The sequence below is a fragment of the Xenopus laevis genome, chromosome 7L, assembly GCF_017654675.1.
Source record: "Xenopus laevis strain J_2021 chromosome 7L, Xenopus_laevis_v10.1, whole genome shotgun sequence".
NCBI classification, from domain to species: domain Eukaryota; kingdom Metazoa; phylum Chordata; class Amphibia; order Anura; family Pipidae; genus Xenopus; species Xenopus laevis.
Window position 1 is genome coordinate 84,837,254 of NC_054383.1, and position 22,689 is coordinate 84,859,942.

The 22,689-nt window shown below is 37.9% G+C and overlaps 1 protein-coding gene across 5 annotated transcripts in view; it reads left to right on the plus strand.

The window, feature by feature from the left end:
• Positions 1-22,689, plus strand: part of cadm1.L (cell adhesion molecule 1 L homeolog) — a 126,434-nt gene that overhangs the window by 63,311 nt on the left and 40,434 nt on the right. For 4 of the 5 annotated variants that reach the window (XM_018224647.2, XM_018224648.2, XM_041568597.1 and 1 more), the window contains exons 2-6: positions 6,656-6,724; positions 11,045-11,191; positions 19,020-19,172; positions 20,807-20,944; positions 21,499-21,660. In XM_018224647.2, coding sequence (XP_018080136.1) covers positions 6,656-6,724; positions 11,045-11,191; positions 19,020-19,172; positions 20,807-20,944; positions 21,499-21,660 — 669 coding nt within the window. 5 annotated transcript variants of the gene reach the window in all.

A 22,689-nucleotide genomic window follows, 5' to 3' on the forward strand; every position in this document is an offset into this window, starting at 1 on the left:
TGTGTGCTTTCCCTTGCTCTGTTTCTGTGTGGACGCTGCCAGCCTCCCATTAACACTGGAGCCAAATGACTGTCAGCTGGATCCCTGCGCTTCCTATTCCTCTGTGTGTTTAATGAGTTTGCATTGTGTTGGACTCTGCAATCCTTTCCTGAGAACTGCAAGGATGTCAGAGAAAGATGAAGCAATTCATGCACAGGATCACTATCTTTGTACATATTTCCTGGATTTAGGAGTTAGAATGGAATTCCCAGGCTGCTAGCTGTCTTGTATGGATTCTTGTGCAAGAATGCTTTAGTCTACCTGCAGTATACAGGCAGTCACAATGTACCTTTTAGCCTGTGTCTGAGGGATTATTTTATTTGCATATGATCTCAAAGAAACCAGTGTAAAGATAAAACCTGTGTACATAGGCTGTACTAAATCAAGAATATTGAATATTTTCTATATAGTTAATTACACAAAAATGTGATCTATAAAGGCTGGAGTGAACATAACCAGAACCCAATTTCCTGCTTAAAAGCTCTCTAACATCTTCGTTAGTCAGCGATTTGAAGGAGGGGGCCACATGGGACATAACCGTTCAGTTGGTTTGGATCCTTAGCTTGCAGGTCAGATTCACTGACAGTTATGTCCCATGTGTCCCTCCTTCACGTCACATATTAGTTATTGACTGGTTACAGTTTACATAAGATGGCCATAGACATTACAATTACCATTGGTCATAGGAAAGCTTGTTCGTTTCAATACATGTGTAGTGCTGAATCATTAGATATACAGTTAGAAACAATAGGATTCTACCTGTATCTGATGAGCCAAACAATATCCAAGTCTTCTGCCGATATTGGGTGGCTTGTATCCCACCATACATGTGCTGTATATTGTCTGAAAATTTGTTTTGTACGATATCTGTGCGTCTGTCCAAAGAAATCACAAGCTTTTCTGCCAATTGAGATCAACTGTGTTTAAAATATCTTTTGCAACAATGGCAGCTGGACTCTCCTTCTTTATATATGTCTTCCTAGCACACATATGTTGCCTTCACAAGGGTCCACTAGTGGTTTTATGTTCCCACATTCAGCTACAGATTAGCCTGCACTTTAACCTCAAGAACATTTTCTCAAACAGTCCTCATAATGTTTTAAAATGTGATTGCAGCTGCCCAGATGAAAAAGTTTTTCCCTTAATGCTTCAGTAGCTGCACACTCACAAGGTGAAGACCCATCATTTAAATAAATATTTTGAGAACTGTCTTCAATGGCTCATGCAAACTGGAAGTTTGAAGTTGTTCCAATAATAAACAACCAAATTAAATGCAGATTAAGTGAAATATATGGGATGTGTTATAAAGATGTGCAATGATTTTGTGGTATTTTGTAGCTGTAAGTAAAACCTTTTGTGAAAAAAGTATGCAACTCTAATACCTTGTCTACAATTCAGCCTTGTTGGAAAATGTATATTAAAAATTCCCAGGATCCTACATCTGATACCGAAACCATCAAATAGTAAAGAGAACTGCAGCTGGTATTTATATAGATATAAGGACGGAAGCTAGTGTCATACTCTCCACTGAATTTTGTTTTGAAACCCACGATTGTACACGTACCAAATGCAGCTTGTTTGTAATGGATGTTATGCTTGAAGGAAATATCAAGAGGGGTCATGGTATATATGTTTTGTTATTGTTTAACTCAAGCCTTTCTTAAACGTACATTTTCCACAACATTTGAAATAGTGTTACTGTATGATGCATCCAAAAACTTGATTTGCTGTAAAAAAAAAAAACAAAAAAAAAAAAACCTATGTCCTATATATATATATATATATATATATATATATATATATATATATATATATATATATATATATATATATATATATATATATATATATATATATATATATATATATATATATATATATATATATATATATATATATATATATATATATATATATATAACAAACAAGGGAAAGTTGTGCTCACCACTAGTTTTTAAAAACATTAGGCGGGGGTGCAATGAGGGTGTGACCACAAAATGCATATAGACAAATACAAGATTCCTCTGCACTCAACCCATTATCAATATATTTAAGACAGAGACATTTTGTGCATACTGCTACTGAAAAATGCCTTACCCTTTAAACAAAACAGGGATTGTTTGTCCATATATTGCAATATATTTAAGCTGGCCAACTACGTCAAAGTCATCCCATATCTGGCCAGTCCTATGCTCAATTTTCATCTGATTCATTAAGAATTCTATGGTTTAATTATACATTTTATAAAAGGGACGAGTACGTTTTACCTGCAACTTACTAGCTGCTTTCAAAGTAAAACTCCCAAACTTGGCTGCCCTTTTATTAGACACCATCTGTCTTAAATATATTGATAATGGGTTGAGTGCAGAGGAATCTTGTATTTGTCTATATGTATTTTGTGGTCACACCCTCATTGCACCCCCGCCTAATGTTTTTAAAAACTAGTGGTGAGCACAACTTTCCCTTGTTTGTTATAGTTCTACAAGAGCAGTGACCAGCTCGATGTTGTAGCTCCCACCCCCTCCAACTATAGTCAGGTGATCCCACTGGTGTCTAATAAAAGGGCAGCCAAGTTTGGGAGTTTTACTTTGAAAGCAGCTAGTAAGTTGCAGGTAAAACGTACTCGTCCCTTTTATAAAATGTATAATTAAACCATAGAATTCTTAATGAATCAGATGAAAATTGAGCATAGGACTGGCCAGATATGGGATGACTTTGACGTAGTTGGCCAGCTTAAATATATTGCAATATATGGACAAACAATCCCTGTTTTGTTTAAAGGGTAAGGCATTTTTCAGTAGCAGTATGCACAAAATGTCTCTGTCTTAAATATATTGATAATGGGTTGAGTGCAGAGGAATCTTGTATTTGTCTCTATATATATATATATATATATATATATATATATATATATATATATATATATATATATATATATATATATATATAAAATATATTGATTTGTAAAGTACCTGCACACAGCATAGTATATACAAAGTTCAAATTGGACCAGCACTCCAACTGTTTTTCAAATGGTTTTATTCAAACATCACTCGTGTTTCCAACGTTTCGGCCCTCATTGGGGCCTTTATCATTGAGGGCCGAAACGTTGGACGCACAGAAACTAGTGCAACTAGCATCACAATTTAATAATCAGCCTTGTAGCATCAGATTATATTACAGACAAACCTCATTTTCTGCTTGAACATTTGTGACGACCCCTAAGCTTTGCTTCTCACCAGCTGCTCCGAGCCCATCGAGCATGTGGGTGTCAGACATTTTCCAAGATGGTGACCCCCTGTGACAAGTTTGAAGTCCTGAATCAGGCGAGATTTTAGGCTGGTGCAATAAGTCCAGTATATTAACTATGACATTTTTAGCCACATTAATTTTTAGGATTTAGTTCTACTATAAACAAAACAGGCTTGTTTGTCCATTTATTGCAATATATTCAAGCTGACCAGTTACATCAAGGTCATTCCTGGTCTGGCCAGTCCTACATTCACTTTGACCTGATTCATTGAGTATTGTGCTGCTTCATTATACATTTTTCATGGGGACTAAATTTTACCTGCAACTTGCTTTCAAGGTTAAAACTTCCAAATGCCTGCACTATATATGTAATCATTGCATACAGTATATCCCATGCACTGAAGGACTGTTAAGTCAGTGATACACTGGTTGTCTTTTGGGTATAATTTGGGATTGTTGAGTAAATTACTGCCTTATAATATAATAGTGGGTCCCAGACCTGGAATATGCGATTCCCTAAAAATCATTTCATGATACAAGTAACTGTTGTATAGGGGTACTGCAGTCAGGGGCCCAGTGGAAGTTGGGGGCGCCAAGATGAGAAGGTGTCGTTTTGAGCACTTGCACAATAATTTGGCTAATAATTCTTAGGCTGACTCCACCACATGCGTCTGTCGTCACACTCGATTTGGTAACAAATTAAACAAAAAGATGAAGGAAGCCTTAAAGCAGAACTTTGCTGCAATTAAATTTGAGTTCTACATTACATGTTTCGGGCCACAAGCACTCACTTGAGAAAGGGCTTGTGGCCCGAAACATGTAGTTGCACAACTCAAAATGTGGTACCCCTGGGGAAAGGGCACTGCTAATTTAATAGAATTGTGCCCCTAAATTACTTAAGGTGGCCATAGACGCAGAGATCCACTCATTTGGCGGTATCGCCAAATGAGCGGATCTCTCCCCGATATGCCCACATTGAAGTGGGCGATATCGGGCTTACCCGTGTATGGGAGCCTTAATAGTAGCCCTGTACAGTATTATGTACGATCAGATGGAATATTTCTCTACCTGGGATGGGGGGGGGGCACTTTATAAGTTGCCTGTGGCCATCCTGTACAGTGACTGTGGGAAGATCTTCTGCTTCAGATTAATGTCACTAATCCACTCATATTTGGCATTCACAAGTTTTTCGAACGACAGTTTTGGATCCCTGACTTGAGGAGATTTTCAAGTTCTGACAGCTAAGCTTTCCTCTGTAGAAATCTGTGAATGCATATACTTCCTGTATGTCACAAAATCATATCATGTACAACACATTGCTTGACTGGTCATATGTGATTTTTGTCATTGACTTGGTTTCAGAGCAGTGTTTATTAACCCTTTTCTCAGGGGACCTAAACTAGGTTGCAGAATTGGCTTCAATTACTTAAATATCCACTGGCTTAGCACTAGTTATGCTCTTTTTTTTTTTTTCCCCTTGACCCATTGGTGTAGAATCCCTGCTTTAGAGATTATACAGGATATTTAAGTAATTTGCATATCTGCATTTCATATACTGTTTCTCTTGTAGGCACCTACACAAATGCATAAAAATACGATATATATTTGTTCGCAGCCTGCCTTGTGCATGGATTTTTTTATTATTGCATGCATCTTTATCTCTTTGGCTCGGATTCCTGTTTTTGGCTTGCCCGGGTTTTCTTTGTTGAAAAGAGATGTCCATCTATCCACATACCTTTACACATGCTGCCAATGGCTAATGCCCTAGTGTCAAGTTAATTTGCTTGGCAGGCCAGCATGTGTGTTATTTAATCTCCTCTCTGTAAATGTGTAGGCCGTGTGCTCTCAGAAGATTCTGAGCACATGAGCACTGTTATATCTAGGCCAGTTTACTTTTCTAATTATGACTATTCCGTCTGTAGCTTGGATTATTAGCACAGCAAATAGTCACATGTAATATGTAATAGCAACATTAAGGAATATGCAGCCAGAGTGTCATTACTGACTCACTAGATGCAATATTCACAACAAACCTCAAAGAAAGGACAGGCAGGGAATTGAAGAACAGAAGGGCTGGCAAGCTCTGGAAACGAGGCAGCCAACAGAGAAAGCTAAAGGGAGAGGGATAAAAATATTTCAGAAACAAACTAGGCAGGGTTACAAAGATTGATGGGTGTTTCACATTAGTTTTAGTTACCATGATGAGCACTGATCTAGAAAGATTTTGGAGCTGGCATAGGTAGTATGGGGAGAAGAGTGAAAGACCAATTGAGTATGGATGGCAGGATAAGACCGGAAGAGTGGGGATGGAGAGCAAGATATGGGCATGGAGGACACAATGAGGGCAGTCAGTGTGAATGGAAAACAGGATAAGGGAATGGAAATTGTGCATTTGATGAGGGTAGATTGGGATGGCTAGTAGGAAGGGGAACATGATAACAGTAGATAGAGTGCGAATGATGAGTTGGATAAGAGCAGACAGAGCGGGCGGTGATGGGGATGAGGGCAGGCAGAGTGGGCGGGGATGTTGATGAGGGAAGGCAAAATGGGGATAGGAAGTAGAATGGGGAGTCGGAATGAAAAGTAGAGTGAATGAAGGCACAGCGGAAATGGGGATAAGGATGAGGTCAGGCAAAGTTGTGTTGGGATGTAGAATGAGCAGTGGGAATGAAGAGAAAAGTAGAGAGAGCAGGCACAGTGGAGATGGGGATCGGGATAAGGGCAGGCAGAGTGCTTGGGGAGTGGGAATGACCAGTAGGATGACAATATTGTGCAGTTTAACATTGATAAAGCCTTAAAATTAAACGTACATTGTGTATTCACATTTAAAAATGTTGATCCTGCAGAGGCTTCTTTTTGTTTTTCTGCTTTAGGTTATATCTCCTTCCCTTTTCATACCTCTGATAAATAATTTGTTCAGAGGGACTGCATTTTTAGCAAATAATTAAAAAGTTTATAGCCCTTCTTACTACTTATGTTCTGTACCACTCCCTGTATGTTATAATTTCACAATGACATTGAACTATGTGCCGTATAATGCCTTGAAATTTCACTTTAGGATATTGTATTGAATATACTGTATACATGGAGAAAAAGCAGCTCTATGCATGGGAAGCTGCAGGATAAATGGTACATAACTAGAACATCAGGGCACAGCAAGGTTGTGAGCAATTGTGTCTGATTATAGGGTTGCGTTGCGATTTCCTTCAGCACACAACAGGCTGATTTCATGCTGAATACGAGAGCAGATGCGACAGGAATGTTTTCGGTACTGAAAGCAAAAAAATTAAACACTGGGTTAGGAAGACACACAAATGTGCTGTGCACTTTCTCAAATATTTAATTACTGCCTTATTTCTATCAGGGAGAAGTTCCAGTCTTCACAGTTCCTACGAAAACTTTGATTTGTTCTCTGAGCCACTTCAGATTTCTGGTATGTGACACTATATGTACACTTTTGTATTGTGTCTGTGTCACTGGATGCCCATCCTCACACTTGTGCTGTTATGTGCACCTAAGAGTGATCATACCCAAATTAAACTCAGGGATATCCAAATAGCTCTCCAGCTTTGCTAAACTTTAACTTCCATCATCCTTAATAAGCCAATGGAGGAGGCTACAGCTGGAAAAAAGTTTGGATAATCTGATCCCATCTCCTGTGTTTTCATCATTGGTGTATATTTTTTTTTATTCAGAGGATGTGATCATTAAATACATGGTGTATCTCTGTCTGTGCAGTGAACTGGTATTTGGACATTCAGTGTGGAAATTGTGGCTGTTTCATCATGTTCCCATGTGTTATACCTATTAAATGTAATTGTTAAAGCCCTGCCTCTTCTAAAACAAACCAATAGAATAATATGAAAGTATGTTGTTTTTTTCTTCTTCTTTGTATGTGTATGGTGGTTCTGTAAATGGGATTTCAGTTAATTTATAGATCATTTAGGTTTGAAAATTTCATCAGCCAGTTACAATTTTTACCACTGTATGGTGCATCAGCAGTTGAGGAAGTGAATAGGAGCCACAGTCCGATCAAGTCAGTTATCCCCAACCAGTAGCTTGTGAGCAACCCCTTGGATGTTGCTCTCCGTGTCCTCAAAGCAGGTGCTTATTTTTAAATTTCAGACCTGGATGCAAGTTTTGGTTGTATAAAAAACAGATATACTGCCAAGTGGAGCCTCCTGTAGGCTGCTAGTCCACATAGGGGCTACCAATAGCCAATCACAGCCCTTATTTGGCACCTCCCAGAAACATTTTATATGCTAGTGTTGCTCCCCAACTCTCTTTACACCTGAATTTTGCTCATGGGTGAAAAAGGTTGGGGACCCCTGAAGCAGAATATAGAAAGGGGGGGGCCATGTGACATGCAAGTTATATGGAGTAGCTAGTGTGTAAATTAAGAATAAAAATGGTATTCCAGGCTGGCTGTGGGAACATCAAATGATCAAACCATCAGCTTTTATTTGAATTTTACACCTGACTGAAAACACACTCCCACAAGTCGCAGGACTGTGCCAAAGATCAGATCACATGGGGGCCCTGTGCAATCATGTTGATAGTAGACTAAATCCTCAACACAAGTGGGGGTTTTCCATGCACCCAAGCAATATCAAACTGTGTCCTAACTAGATATTGGTCAGAGAGGCAGTCATATTGACTCATTACAGCGGCCGTTAAGCTGCCTACTTGGTTGAGATGGCTGCAGTATGTAATATTATCTGATGACTGATTTAATATTTTCCAACCCCTCCTCTTTAACTCTTATACTCATGGTCTATCACAACCATTTGTGTAGATTCTCTGGCCTCCCAAGCTTTCCCTTTATGCCATGTGGCAATTCCTTCCCCACTGTCCATTTCATCAAATCGGCAAGTTTTTTAGATTCGGAGTTGAAGATGAAAAGAAAACTTGTCTGATCAGACTAAAAGCGGTCACGAACAGGGCCGCCATCAGGGGGGACAGTTGTAGGGGGCCCGACCACACCACACTTGGTGGTGATTAGCCGGGCCCCCCATCCACAGCCCAGGGGGCCCAGGAAATTTTGTCGTATGGGGCCCTGTGATTTCTGATGGCGGTCTTAGTCACGAATAAAGCAGGAGTAACCATAAAAACAGGTTTCTCAAAGCTAAATCTGTTAGAAACCATTTGAAAAATACTTGCTTGAACTGTTTTCCTGATATTTGTTCAACATTACATTCGTTCATCTTATTAGTGGGATTGCCTGACTAACCTGTCACTGTCGTCAAGCCACCGTGGACTTGTGTGAGTCTTAGCCGTCGACTGTAATTCCCACTTCCCACACAAATAGCGTCCTGCTCTGCATTCTCCTGGTGTTCAGTGTAAATTCTTTCTAACGAGATTCTGTCTCTAACAAGCTCACTTCATTAATTTTTACAGTTTATTAAATGCATAAAGTAGAATCTCTGTCAACTGCTCAATATTATCCAGTACGTTGAAAATTGCATTAAGTCCGCAGGCTGATGCTGCAGTAACTTCAGCAACCCACAGCAGAGCCAAGGTGCTAGATTTATTTGTCTGTACTGTAAAGTATATCTTACTACAGTACACACTGTCCTTGCAGTTGTTAAAAAATGTTATTTTATATGGGTCAATAGTTATAATATACAGTGTTAAAATATATCCGTGCTGAGCCACCTGAATTCAACATTTACTTCTTCAAAAAATTTAGGTTTTCTGCTGTCATGGCGGTCTTATTTTCCTCAAAAATGCTACTAGGTTGATAAAAAAGAGTGTTTCTTTTATAAAGATTGTAGGGGTACGCGTGTCATCAAAAATGGTAACCAAAGCCAATGTTATTGGGAAGAATTAGAGAGAAGGCAGGGTTGGTAACTCCAATAACACATTATATAAGCCATATGTACATTCTAAAATAAAAAATCTAATTTTTTTTTTAAAGGGGTTTAGTCAAATGAAGGCCAAAAAAATCCTCCTACAAAGATTTTGAAACTATGGAGAAGTTGTTCCTTTGCCATCCTTAAAGATTTCAGGATATAATTAGTTACCCCTAAATCTACTAAATCTTTAGGTTTATTTTTTTACAAATGATGCTTCCATTCAGTTTTCTAAGTTTGCTCCCCGTTTTCACGGTCTGCGCATGCACGAACCTTGCCACCCACCCCCTGATCCTACGATCCTGCTTGCAATAGAAGAATCATCTTTTTCTGCGCATGCGCCTTTTGGGAAAACTATCCATTGCACATGTTCATAGTCTTGGTGATAGGGGGTGTTGCATTGTGGTCATTTTTTTTCTCTAGTAAGCGGTTTTCTGGAAAATGGGGATTTTGAACTACCGATTGGCTTTAAAGTGGAGCAATTTAGAAGCACTTCTAAAGAGCATTCCGGTATGCCTTTCCATGCCCCCAGATTTATGTTTACACTTTCCTTGTCCTTTAAAAGCTCACTATACTACAATGGTGTTAACAGTGGCGCTATTTCCCTTAAAAAACAATAACATTTTAATTTGGCTGTTAAATACTACAGGAGTTGTGAAGCTTCCATCATTCCCTACACAGCCACAGACTGGTTAGAGTGGGGATGCCGACTCCTTTCAGACTGGTTAATGTGCAATCTTGGCAAAATGTCTGGTGGCTCTTTGAAGTCTGATTTTTAAAGGTAATTTAGACTGGCTTGGTTTCAGCACTTGTTTCCTTACTGCATATATTCTCGGAACGGTTACTATATGGCTCATATAAAAATGTTTTCATGTTGTGAAACCATGTTATTAGGTAAGGGGGGGACTGACCTAATATTCAAAATGGAGACTTAAAGCATAATGGTATAAAAACCACTTTGATTGTATGTCCATGATTGATCGTGATGTATCTGGTGCACCCACGTATTATACCATGAGCAGATTGTGAATCTAGATGGTACACAGAAGACCTTGTAGCTATATTACACTTTTAGCAGCATGTATAGAAGTGCTAAAAAGGAACAATGAATCTACATTACACACTTGTACCTCTAATACACTGAATAACAGATTGATACTCTTAGTCACATTGTGCATTGTTTCTTTGATACTGTAAGTTAAATGTGTTGCTGCTGTACTGATAAAGCACCAAGATTGTACTGCATCAACAGAAGAACAGCCTTGTACCTGCAAATCACAAAAAACAGCACGAATTTAGACAGAACAGCCCCTATTACTGTTTAGTAATGGGGAGGGTTCTAACCGGATGGAGGACAAAATAATATAGGAAATATATTTCAGAAAATTGGCAAATCTGAATGATTGGCTATATGTACAAATGGTTCTTGACGCGATGTGAGAAACCGAGGGTAATGGTCAGATTTAATTGGATGGGACATTAACATAAACAAACAGCGGATTTTGCAGGTTGAATTTACAGAAAGTTGTTACATGTAACTTGACCAGACTACACATTTTTCCGATTTAACTAGGAAAGCATCAGATCATTTAATAGACTGATCTTCAATAAAAAATAAGACTAGGCATAGTTACACAGATATTTCTGGGTACCAAAGCTTATGTGATACTAGTAAATTAAATCTGTGCTAGGCAGTATTTGACAGAAATTGACATATTGTCGCCATAGTTTGTTCCAGGTACAGGCGAAAAGGACATTTGCCTTATGCCAACCACTTGCACCTACAGCGTGTTTATTTATTTTTAACTTACTTGTGGACTGTGGGTTGGTGGATCTTTCCACTTTGTCTGCAATTGTGCTGTAGATATGTGCTTAACTTGTTGCCTTTTTACCACTTCCAGGGGAGCATCAGAACCTTGTAACTGAAGATGTTACTGTGGTGGAAGGAGAAGTTGCAATCATCAGCTGCCGGGTAAAGAATAATGATGACTCGGTCATCCAGCTGCTCAACCCTAACAGACAAACCATCTACTTCCGGGATGTCAGACGTAAGTTGCCTCCATATTTATTGCCATGTATTGCGCACAGAATCGTAAAGCATACCAGTTTGTATGTCTAGCTTTCAAGTGTTTCCCTTTGGTATAAAGTCCTGACTTTATGTTGCATGTGAGTACCAGTTAGCCTGCCAGTGGTTTCCCTCTGGTATAGATTGTTGACTGTAAATTGCACGAGAGTACCAGTTTGCCTTCCTATCCTGCCAATGCTCTCCCTCTGGTATATGATTCCTGACTGTACACATCACTGCATGACAGTTAATTATTGGCAGCAGTAAGTGTCTTGTGTAAACACCTCATTTCTGAGGGACAGCTGATCATGGTTTATTACTCTCCAAATGTATTCCTTCCTCTGATGTGATGGCACTATAGTACAATGTTATTCCCTCCAGTCTTGAATTACAGCTGCGTATCTGAAATGTTAATGTGATGATGCTCAGGGACAGCTATTCACATACACACTTCCACTTATGTGTGCCCTCCAGGGCAGAAAACTGTTTGTAACCTTGCCTATCTGTATGTTGTCACTTAAAGTCTTTCTAAATGGTTATATTGACAGTGTTTACAATGGCGGTCAGACATCTTACATTGCTATTTGGTATATTGCTTAAGGATATCTTTGCAGCACATTGTTTTATCCTCTGCCTTGAGTCTTCAGAACATAAAACAATGTTATAAAAGAGGAAATAAAGACAAGACTAGCTACCAATCATACAAGGCTTTTTTTTTTTTTTTTTACTCAGAAATTTGTTTAAAAATTAGAGTTGTATTGAAATACCTGTGCTATGGATGGGTTTCTTGGTGCATGCTAGTCTAGAGTTCCTTGTTATTATTAGTGCATTCTGTGTTGTTTTCTTTCATGATGCTGTTTATATGTGCCTGATGTGCAGGTGGAATACATTTGTGTTTATGTAGTGAAGCCTATAACCTGTAGACTGTTAATATAATTCTGTATTTTACTTGGAAATTGTGACATATTTTGTAATTATATGGATAATTTTACTTCTATTTAATGATGCTCCAATTTATTATTCATATTTCAGTATCCTGTTCCATGTTGATTGTGTCATTATGGTTTTAGAAAATAATACATGTCCTGCAGGGCTGTTCTTGAGGAGTGAAAATGGTGCTCTCATGCCTGAACATATTTTAGTCATATGATACTGTGAGTTGCAGACAATGAAATTCCAAGCTATTCCAAAAAAAAAAAAAAAAAAAGCTGGTGACTTCTATAAATGCAATTGCTTCAACTGGATAGAACACAGAACGATGTTTGTTCTCAATACCAAGCTGCTCTATAAACTTAATAAGGGGTTCACGTTGAAACAGATCTTCGCAATGCACTAGCAATGTAATGTTTGTACACAGATTTCTATCTTTTATTTCTCTACAATATTCTAGGTGATTTTAAATTAGTTAAAGGAACAGTAACACTTTTTTTTTTTAATGCTTAATTCACCCAAAAACAGCTATAATAACAGGTAAGGCTTACTTTGCCATGGCGTTTTTCAAATCTTATTTGACTTTCAAAGTGCCCCATAGGAGGAAGGCAGAAAGGAGACAGCAACTTCAATTCCTCTGTGCCCTGAACCAGAAGTTTTGCACCAAAGACCTAAAGCACATAAGCATTTTTTCAGAGTCTACAGCTTAAATATATGCTCACATCATTACCCCCAAAGCTGTCAAAGAGTAGAAGCATACATTTAAGATGCAGACATTGAAAAAAAGCTTAGGTGCTTTAGGTTATCGGTACGAAACTGACTTCTGGTTCAGCGCACAGGAATTCAAGCTGTATTGCCTTTTCGCCTTTCTCCTTTGGGACACTTTGAAAGTCAAATTCAAGCTAAAGATTTGAAAAACGCCAAGGGGAAAGTAAGCCTTACCTATCATTATAGCTATGAGGGGGGGGGGGCAAAACAAGTATTCAAAAAAAAATTTTGTGTTACTGGTCCTTTTTAAGATGCTCAAACTCTGATTGTATCTGCACATGTGACCTGTGCCCTGTGATGACTTTGTAGATTAAGCATAGTAAGTACATCTGTAATTCAAAGTAAGTGCTCCTTGTCTGTACTCCCAGTCTATACACTGGGCTGTGTTATATCCAGTTGAAGCAATTGTATTTTATTTGGTACAGTTAGCATATTGAATACAATGTTCAAAATAAAACTATTTATAATGTACATAAGATTTGATTCAATTAAGAAAAAATGGAAAGGTGGGTTGGAAAGCAGTCGTTATTCTTTATCACTGACCAGGTCAGAAAGGTAATATTTCCACTAGAAGACTTTTTAGGATAGCCTTGAATATAATACAGTTACATTAGTATGGGATACAATAAAGGATCAATTTAGTGCTGCACTGATTGGAAAGTGTTGCATCTAAATGAAATAACGTCTTTTCAGCCCTTTATAGCTGGATTTTCTGGAAGTACTCATGATTTGTCAGACAATAGACTTTAAGGTGGCCATAGACATAACGGTTACAATCATTAATTTTTATTACAGACATTTACAGCTAAATCATCCGATATACAGGTAAATACTATAGAATAGAATTCTAACCACCAAGTACTTGTCTGTCTATGGGAATTTGGATGTATACTGTACATACTGATTCAATCACTAGCAGTTTAGGTACTCTAAATTGCTTTATAGACCTTATTATTGTGTAACACCCCCCCCCCTCAAAGAGTGTTCATTGTCAGATTGTCGAATGGAATCAGTTTGCCAGCCATATCGAACTATGTGTCATACATAACACCACTGCAGCCGTAAGAATGGTAATGCTAATAAGCATCATCTTACTAGTAGCTACTAATTTGTCTAGATGTAGATAATTTATCGTATGAAGAAATTCACTGATACACAAGACTTGCATTTAGCAGGGCAAGCCCTTGCAATCTTAATAATGCATAGTGCAAAGTTTCGGGACACTTCCCTTTGTAAAGCATAGTGAATACGTGGTGCAGAAAACATTTAAAGGGTACTCACTCAAGAACAAATTAGCATATAAATAACACAATAGTAGGAGGTAATTTAATGAGTCCAATTAAGTCCAAAGACACATTCTAGCCAGATAAGTCCAAAGTCTCATATCCCTTGTGGTGTAAAGGTGTAGTGAAAAATTGGAAACCGTAACCTTTAGGAAAGCAATAAAATAACCATGTACCAAAAACAAAAATGGCAACAAAAGTAACAAACAAAACCAATTTCACAGTATTAAAGTATCCGTTTGTCAAGAACATGATAATCCTGCATATTAAAGGGGTGGTTCACCTTCAGGTTAACTTTTTTTCTGCACCGCGTATTCAATATGCATGTGTGCCAGTGAATTTCTTACTACGCTGTATTGGAGGTTGCCGATTTCCCCCATCACTGAGCACCAAGAGAAGACACTTGGGTACGTAGGGTGTGCAGTCACCTCCAATTCTTTGGATGATAATTTATAAACCTGCATCTCATTTTCAAAAAAAAAATTGCAAAAAAAATGTTTGTGTAAAAAGCAAAATGGTGATTATCCATGAGATAGGATCTGACTGAAACATGAACATGGAGGAAGGATTTCTGGAAAGACCAGGTTCCAGTATAGAAGCATTAACTGCAAGGCATATTTACCAGAGCTCAGTCAGCCTGAAACTTGGTGTTCAGTGCTCTGCTTATAAGTACACAGGGTTAAGTCAAGAGTATCAAAGCTTCACAATCGATTGACTGTGTCTTTGCTCACAACAATGTCATCACTGCCTACTCTATCCTGTGGCAAAATGCATGCTCTTGTGCTATTGGTTGCACTCTTGTAAAGCAGAAAACATACAATTTTGCACCACTATGCTCATGTTGGGAAAACAGCTTGCACCAAATGACCCTTTTAAAAAAGATTTCTGCAGTTGATCTAGATAACAGGGTTGCATTCCTGATCACTGACTTTCAGCAGCTCTTGATTTTTTTGTGTATGAGACTGTAGCAGCAATTAAAAATAAATATAAATCCTCATATGACCGTGTTATTTGCAAATTCAATGTAGGCTGTTGGCCCATCTGTAGTCTGCAGAAGGAGAATGCTGCACTACTGGCAAAGAGCCCAAGTGGTGCTTTGTCTCTGGGCCATTACACCTTAACTTTTTATTTTCTCTTTGTATTTATCTAATGGAAATATTCAGGGGTGAATGTCTAATTGCTATTCACAGTGACTGTGTTAATGTCTCAGCATGCAGTTTTTCTTTTGTTAGTTTCCATTCTTCGCTTGGCTGCCTGGCCAACAAAAGACCAACAAAGATCCCTCCATGAAATATTAATTTTTTTTTCTAATAAAATATACAGGTTTCTTGAAATTACATTTAATGAGTCTCTTTGAAATCCTTCTCGAACTGGCAACACTATTCTGAAGGTTGGGCCATCTTGCTAGTACCCTCATGTGCTCTCGGCTTTGTACATGAGCATATGACTTTTTATTTTTCAATTTATTTAATCCCCGAATTTCGGTTGGCCATGTATAAAAAATGAAGAGCAAAGATCTGTAATATTAGAATTTAGTGCATGTTAAAACATACTCTGCTTAGTTTAATTATTCAGTTTGAAAGTAAAACTTGAGGTGGAGACAGACTATTGCTCGGATACTTCTGTTTGCCCTTTATATATGATGACTAGTTATCAATGCTAAACTGATGGCCCTTACTGATCGTCACTAATTGTTTATCCCCAAGAATGGGAAAAAGATTAACTGTAATGTTAACTGGCACTTAATTACGGATAAGATATGCCCTGTTACTTTCCCTGGAAGGAAAGCTGATTAACTGAGGTATTAAACTCTTCTTTAAGGAGACCTCCATAATGCATTTCTTCTCTGCAGGCAATCTGACCACCTGTAGTGCCACATGCTGTGTTTAACACCTCAGTAATTTATTATTACCCTCAAGCTCGTTGTTACCCACTCCCTAAAGCAAAGTTTATTATCTTCTGCATTAGGCATTCCAATGTATCAGCATCAGCATTTCAATGCATCTTTGCTTTTCATTTCTATGAAGAAAACCCGATTGGCTGTAGTGTTCCTACTGTTGCCCAAGAAAGCATTGCTTCATTTCTTTCCAGTTCTGCAGCATTGCACTCCACTTGTTAAAGTGGACCTGTCACCCAGACATACAAATTTGTATAATAAAAGTCCTTTTCAAATTTAACATGAAATCCAAATTCTTTTTTTATTAAAGCATTCATAGCTGTTGTAAACTCTTTAAAAAAAATTCACCTGTCAATCAAATATTGCCTGCCCCTCCTCTATGCTTTAGGCAGGGCAGGCAATTACTTTCACTTTCCATTCAGCACTTCCTAGCTGTCACTGCTCTTCCCCACAATCCCCTTTTTCTTTACCATTTAATTGTGTAGCCAGTGCATGGGGATGAACATCAGGTCCCCCATTCTGGTGCACAAACAAGATTCTGAGATGATACAAGGCTTTTCTTAATAGTATTGTCCACAAAATGGCTCCTGCCTGCTTGCTAGAAACAAGATTCAAATAATTTTTATAGTGTAATTAAAGTTTATTTTTCTTGACAAACGTGATACAATAGGATTTGGAATATTTTTTTTCGTGTGACAGGTCCTCTTTAATGTGGACTGAGTTTAGAAATTGATTTTATGATAAAGCTGTAAACCTCAATGATAGACAGTTGGTAATAATGTCTAAAGGTTCTTGTTAGACCTTTTTTCTTTTGACACCCATGATGAATACATTTACACAAACCTCTTGTGCGTAGGCTTTTTACATCTACCAATATATGGCTACTGGAGGACATAGCCAAAACTACAAAGAAGACATCCTTTCCAATTACTGGAATTGGTTAGTTAAGCTACTCCCATTCCATAATCTCCACCAACAAACAAACTACAGTTGGTTGTAGTGTAGCACTGAGCAACATGCAACATCATAGGATCCAAGTTTTTACAAGTCAGTTCATCACCTCCCTGGGACAGCTGTAACAGATTTGAGTGTACAAGTCTGGATTTTTTTTTTTCCTCTGTCAGGAAAGGGGAAGTTGTGTGTCTTCTAACATAGAGCCCCTGTTACAGTTGGAAAGAGGTGGTGTGAGTTGCAATGGTTGTGTCTTCTGTCTCAAGGTCAGATTCAATCCACAGCCGCAATTCTTTTCTTCAAGCTTTGATCAATGTTACTGTTGCGTCAAAGTCCTAGTAGATTGGAGAAGTCTAAAGCTTCTTCATAGTGTACAGTGTAGACAAGGCTACATGTCTATCTCTAGAGGCCTTCATGTTTCTAAGATTTTTCCTTGCAATTTTCTTTCTCTCAGGGGAAACAAAACTCTCTTCTCGCTAGGCTGTTCCTCTGCATTTTCTGTGTGCACCATAGTGAAAATAAAGAAAAACAAACTCATGACTGGCAAGATCACGTACAAACAAATGGAAAGTCACCTGCTTGAAATCCACATACTTCCATAATACAGATCTAGTGCATTAATTCTATAAAAAAAAATGCAAAGCTGACTATTTTTGGTCTCATTTGTATTTGTATTTTCTTGCTGCTATTTCTGTTTTAAGGATAGTTTGCCCAGTCCTTGTGGAATGATCTACCAGCAAAGCAGTAGTGTCATCTGCTAAGGCCAGAGTGAATATTAATAGATAGGCCTAGGGTGAGTGATTAATGAAGCCTGTATCCAGTCAGTAATGTTTTTTTTTCCTTTCGTTTTTTCTGCTGTGTAATTCTTTCAAGCCTACTTAGGCAATAGTGCTTGTGTTAACCATTCATGGCCAGTGCAGAATGCTATAATAAGATACACTGTGGAATGTATTTATAAAGCTGTGTAAAGTTATTTACACCAGAAAAAGGAGCATAAAATGGTGCAAAAAAATAAATAATATATAGATATACAGATGTTATTTCTATACATACTTAAGTTGATGTCTGGCATTAATTGGCTTTATACATAATACCTTGTATTTATTTATTAGTCTTTAAAATGAAGACCTGTATGCATGCAGTGTGTGAACAATATAACCTGTGTGGGTTTATTTGTGGTGTTGAAATTAATAAATTGGGATTATGTCCAGTGTTGGCAGCTGGCTGCACACATGAAGATGAAGACACTGGTTAATAACCTAACTGACCCAAAACAACTTTACAAACAAGTATATGTTTATCATTTAATACATTTTATAGCATCACCTAGGCTCAATTACTCGGCAGACGGGAGATATTAAACATTTTTTTTTTTATCTGTTAGGGGCTAGAAATACTCACTGAAACATTTCTCATAGGGCCTTAGGCCTTTCCCAATCAAATCAATGAGAGATTGTGCTTTTTAGCTAGCTGATCAGTGTCCTGTGTGGCATAAGCTTTTTATTAACTTTGCAATAAATTATATTAAACTACACCTCTAATTCATGGCTAATCACAGTATTGCTCTCACTGGTATTGAAATAATGTGAATTATGAGCATAATTATTTTGTAACCTTATTGATATAACTTTTACCTGCTGTCTTGAACCTTTGGCAACCTGTGGATATTACTTTGTTACTGATGCTACTATTTCATTCATCTCATACGTGTAGCTTTCTGCTCCATATTTGCTTAGCCCTTGATCAAGGCCGTATTTACAATGTAAGTACCGAAGAGTCCATACCCAGGGCCTCTATGGGCTCTTCGAGAATTTGTATTGCTGTCTTTTTGAATTTTTTGTGTAACAGGTTTTATGATTTATCTGGAAACTACTCATCCAAAAAAAGCCCTTGCCTGTATTCACAATGTAATAATATATCCTCTATAAAATGTAGATGGCTCCCATCTCTGCGTGATTGTTAATGATACTGATCTCTTACAGCCCTGAAGGACAGCCGATTTCAGTTGGTGAACTTCTCCAGTAACGAGCTGCGAGTTTCGCTCTCTAATGTTACTCTGGAAGATGAGGGCCGTTATCTCTGCCAGCTTTACACTGACCCTCCTCAGGAGGCTTTTACAACAATTACAGTGCTTGGTAAGGATTATACCTTGTTATCTTTTGTGCACTGTTTCTCTGTTTCATGATAATCAGTGTTGGTATTGTGACTTAACCCATTTTGGGCATCCAGTAAAAATAATTCCTGTGAGACCAAATAAATTCCTCCTCTTACTATGTCTTTTATTGCAGGGAACGCATAGAAAGCAGGCCCATATTGTGCAGGAGAGGCTTTATATCATTCTGTTTTCCCAGAGTTGGACTGAACCAACCCTGGGAAAACAGTAAGTTTGAGCTGGGGGCGGTGTTCGAGGTCAGTGTTATGGGGGTAAAAGGCTATAGCAGGGTACCTGAGAGTACTTACATTTATGTGAAAGTGGGGAGGGGTCTGTATGGATGCTGAGTTTTCATTTGGAGGGGTTGAACTTGATGGACTTTGTCTTTTTTCAACCCGATTTAACTGTGTAACTGTTGGGGGCCCACAGTGTTCCAAATTTCTAGGGCCCACTGCATGTGCGAATGCCGGGCTGTGTTTCATTTTTTTTTTTTTTTATGGAGCCAGCAAATCGCCTAGTCTGACCTAGTGTTTTCCTCCACAAACTTCCCTAGATTGGTATATTGCCCTTTTAGGCGTTCACAGTTCACATCCGCAAAATCCAACACTGGATAACAAAATTTGATGTATGTTGTATGTCTGAATCGGACCCGCCCCCCAGCTGTTTAAAATAGATGGTTTCTCTTATGTTGTTTGCTGCTGAGAATACCTTAGCTAATATAGCAACTTGGAGAGAACGAAGAACAGAGAATTAAAATGAACAAAAGTTATCCCTTATTAAAACAGTTCATAAGCATTTTTCTTCCTGTAAATCCCTCAGTTACTGCCACTGACAATTGTTTATATACGAAATGTCTATCTTACCATTAAGTAAAGGCTGCTCACAGTGCTGAGCAGCGATTTCCTTTAATGCGCCTGTTCATTTTCCCTATGTGAGTCCACACAGACATATTATGATATAACTACATTTGTCAAAATGCATTACATGTGTAACTTCATTATTATTATTTTACTGGGGTGTAGCCTTACAGAGCATTGGTTTTTTTAGATGGGGTCAGTGACCCCATTTTAAAGCTTGAAAGAGCCAGAAGGAGAGAGAAAAAACGATATATAAAAAAAATAAAAATATGAAGGGCAATTGAGAAGTTACCATTCTATAACCTACTAAAATTTAACTTAAAGTTGAACCACCCTTTTAAACTAGCACACGGGTCACACATGCTTTAAGACTGCTCCAAAAAAAACAACTCTAAAATATATATCTATATATTATTCTTTTTACGATGACATATCCAAATAGTCTCTGCTTTGAACTGGTAATCCATTATTGTCATTAAATAATTTGTTTTCCACGAACAATTTGAATGAAAATGGAGTTGATTGGTTAGAACTAAAATCTTGGTTCTCCAATGATTCACATCTACTTGTGTATCTGTCCACCAGGATCTGATCAGTGCAATGTGTGACCATCTTTAGTTCATAAACTACTTCTTTGTAGTTTTCTTTTTTTCTTTTTTTTTTTTTCTACATTGTTAACTATGCTTCATGTATTCCTAATACTGCACAACATTTTTTATGGCTTCTCCCTCTCACTCCATCCTTTAATGTTCTCATTTAGTTCCTCCACACAATCTGGTAATTGATGTGCAGAAGGACACATACGTGGAAGGGGATGAGGTGGAGATGAACTGTACAGCATTGGCCAGCAAACCAGCAGCAACTATACGCTGGTTCAAGGGAAACAAAGAGCTTACAGGTGAGTCTTATGTGATGGACTGCACAGTATTATTCATGGAGTTAACAAAATAAATAGTCTTTATTTTTTCTTTCTGCAACCCCTCCTGCTGTGACTCAGACAGATTTCACCTGCTTCAATTGTCTGAATTCAGTATAAGTTGTTTGCAGACACAAAACAATGTTAGGTAAAGACAGCATACAAAAAAAAATATATCTCAAAAACTATACCTTGTTGTTGAAACCTTGTTGTGGATAAAATTCTTATTTATTCTTTACAGTTTCACTTGCAATCCTGAAGCTTAATGTTGCTTAGATATAAAGGACATTAAGTTGTTAAACCAGGGGATACGTATTGCCAAGTCTGGGAAGAGCTGGTTTGTTATAAAAGAAAAATAATAGCTGAAGATTATGTTGTGGATGGAGGAGATAAGTGAAAAGAGAGTGCTATTAGGATTTACCTATAGAGTGCAAGCCGATTGTGTCTGGGTAGGGCCCTAGTATCAGTTTAATGGTGTCAGAAAGTTCTAACTTGTGAATACTGATGATAATGTGTTGTTCATTGGATGTGCACAGCTGTTAAGACCGATGTGGAGCCCATGGAAGAGAGGATGTTCCGAGTGCGAAGTCAACTTATGCTTACAGCAAAACGAGAGGATGATGGCATCCCCATTGTGTGTCTTGTTGACCATCCAGCTGTGAAAGACCTACAGACCCAGCAGTACCTTGAGGTTCAATGTGAGTACTAAAGCTTGATAGGGCTGAAAGTGGTCATTTCAATAGAAGATTTGTAGCAGCACTCTGGTAAAAGAAGGTTACAGGGATGTCATATATAATGCCACAAATTTGTTTTTACAATACAATCTAAAAGAGGGACATAATTCAATAAGGTTTCCATAATTACTGCCTATGTATGACATTTGCCCATACATTGGTTTTACAATCTTCAACAAGATTTTGCAGGTGGTGGGTGAAAATGGGCTGTTTCCAGTATCTGGCACCTGGTGAAATTGTGTATATATTCTATTTCTAGATGAACCAATAACTTTGTTTCAAAACTTAAAGGAACAGTCAACACCAAAAAGTGTTTTAAAGTAATTACCATATATTGTACCTTTCCTGCAGTGGTAGAACTGATGCCTTTGCTTCAGAAACACTACGATAGTTTATATAAACAAGCTATGGTGTAGCCACGGGGGCAGCCATTCAAAGCACTGGTTACATACATAGAACCTAGATGCACTCTTTAGCATCCCATTGTATTCTGTTATCTGCTAAGTAGCCTGTACCTTTTCTCTTTTTGAAGCTTGAATGGCTGCCCCCATGGCTACACAATAGCCTATTTACATAAACTATAGTAGTCTTTCTAAAAGCAAACACCTAACTTTCACCAAAGCATAGCAACAGTACATTGTGATTCAATTACTTTAAAACACTTGTTTTTTGGTGTTATTATAGTGGGTCACCTGCCAGATTGATTTTAGCTGATGAACTTGCTGTATTTTATTGGCCAAACTTGATTGTTTTGGGAGTCAACACATGTACATATGAACCAACCGAGTAATATAGCTATCTGTGTACTGTGAAACTGCTACTACATAAAGGTAGTCATCCGCTCCAGTAAAAACTTGCATATTTTTTTTATTTTCCAGCATCACTGTAAATGACCTGGCTATTAATGATGTGCTTATTTGCCAACATTAAGCAGATTTGCATCTGCCATTGGCTTTAACCAATAGCAACCAATCTCATTTGTCCTTTAATAAA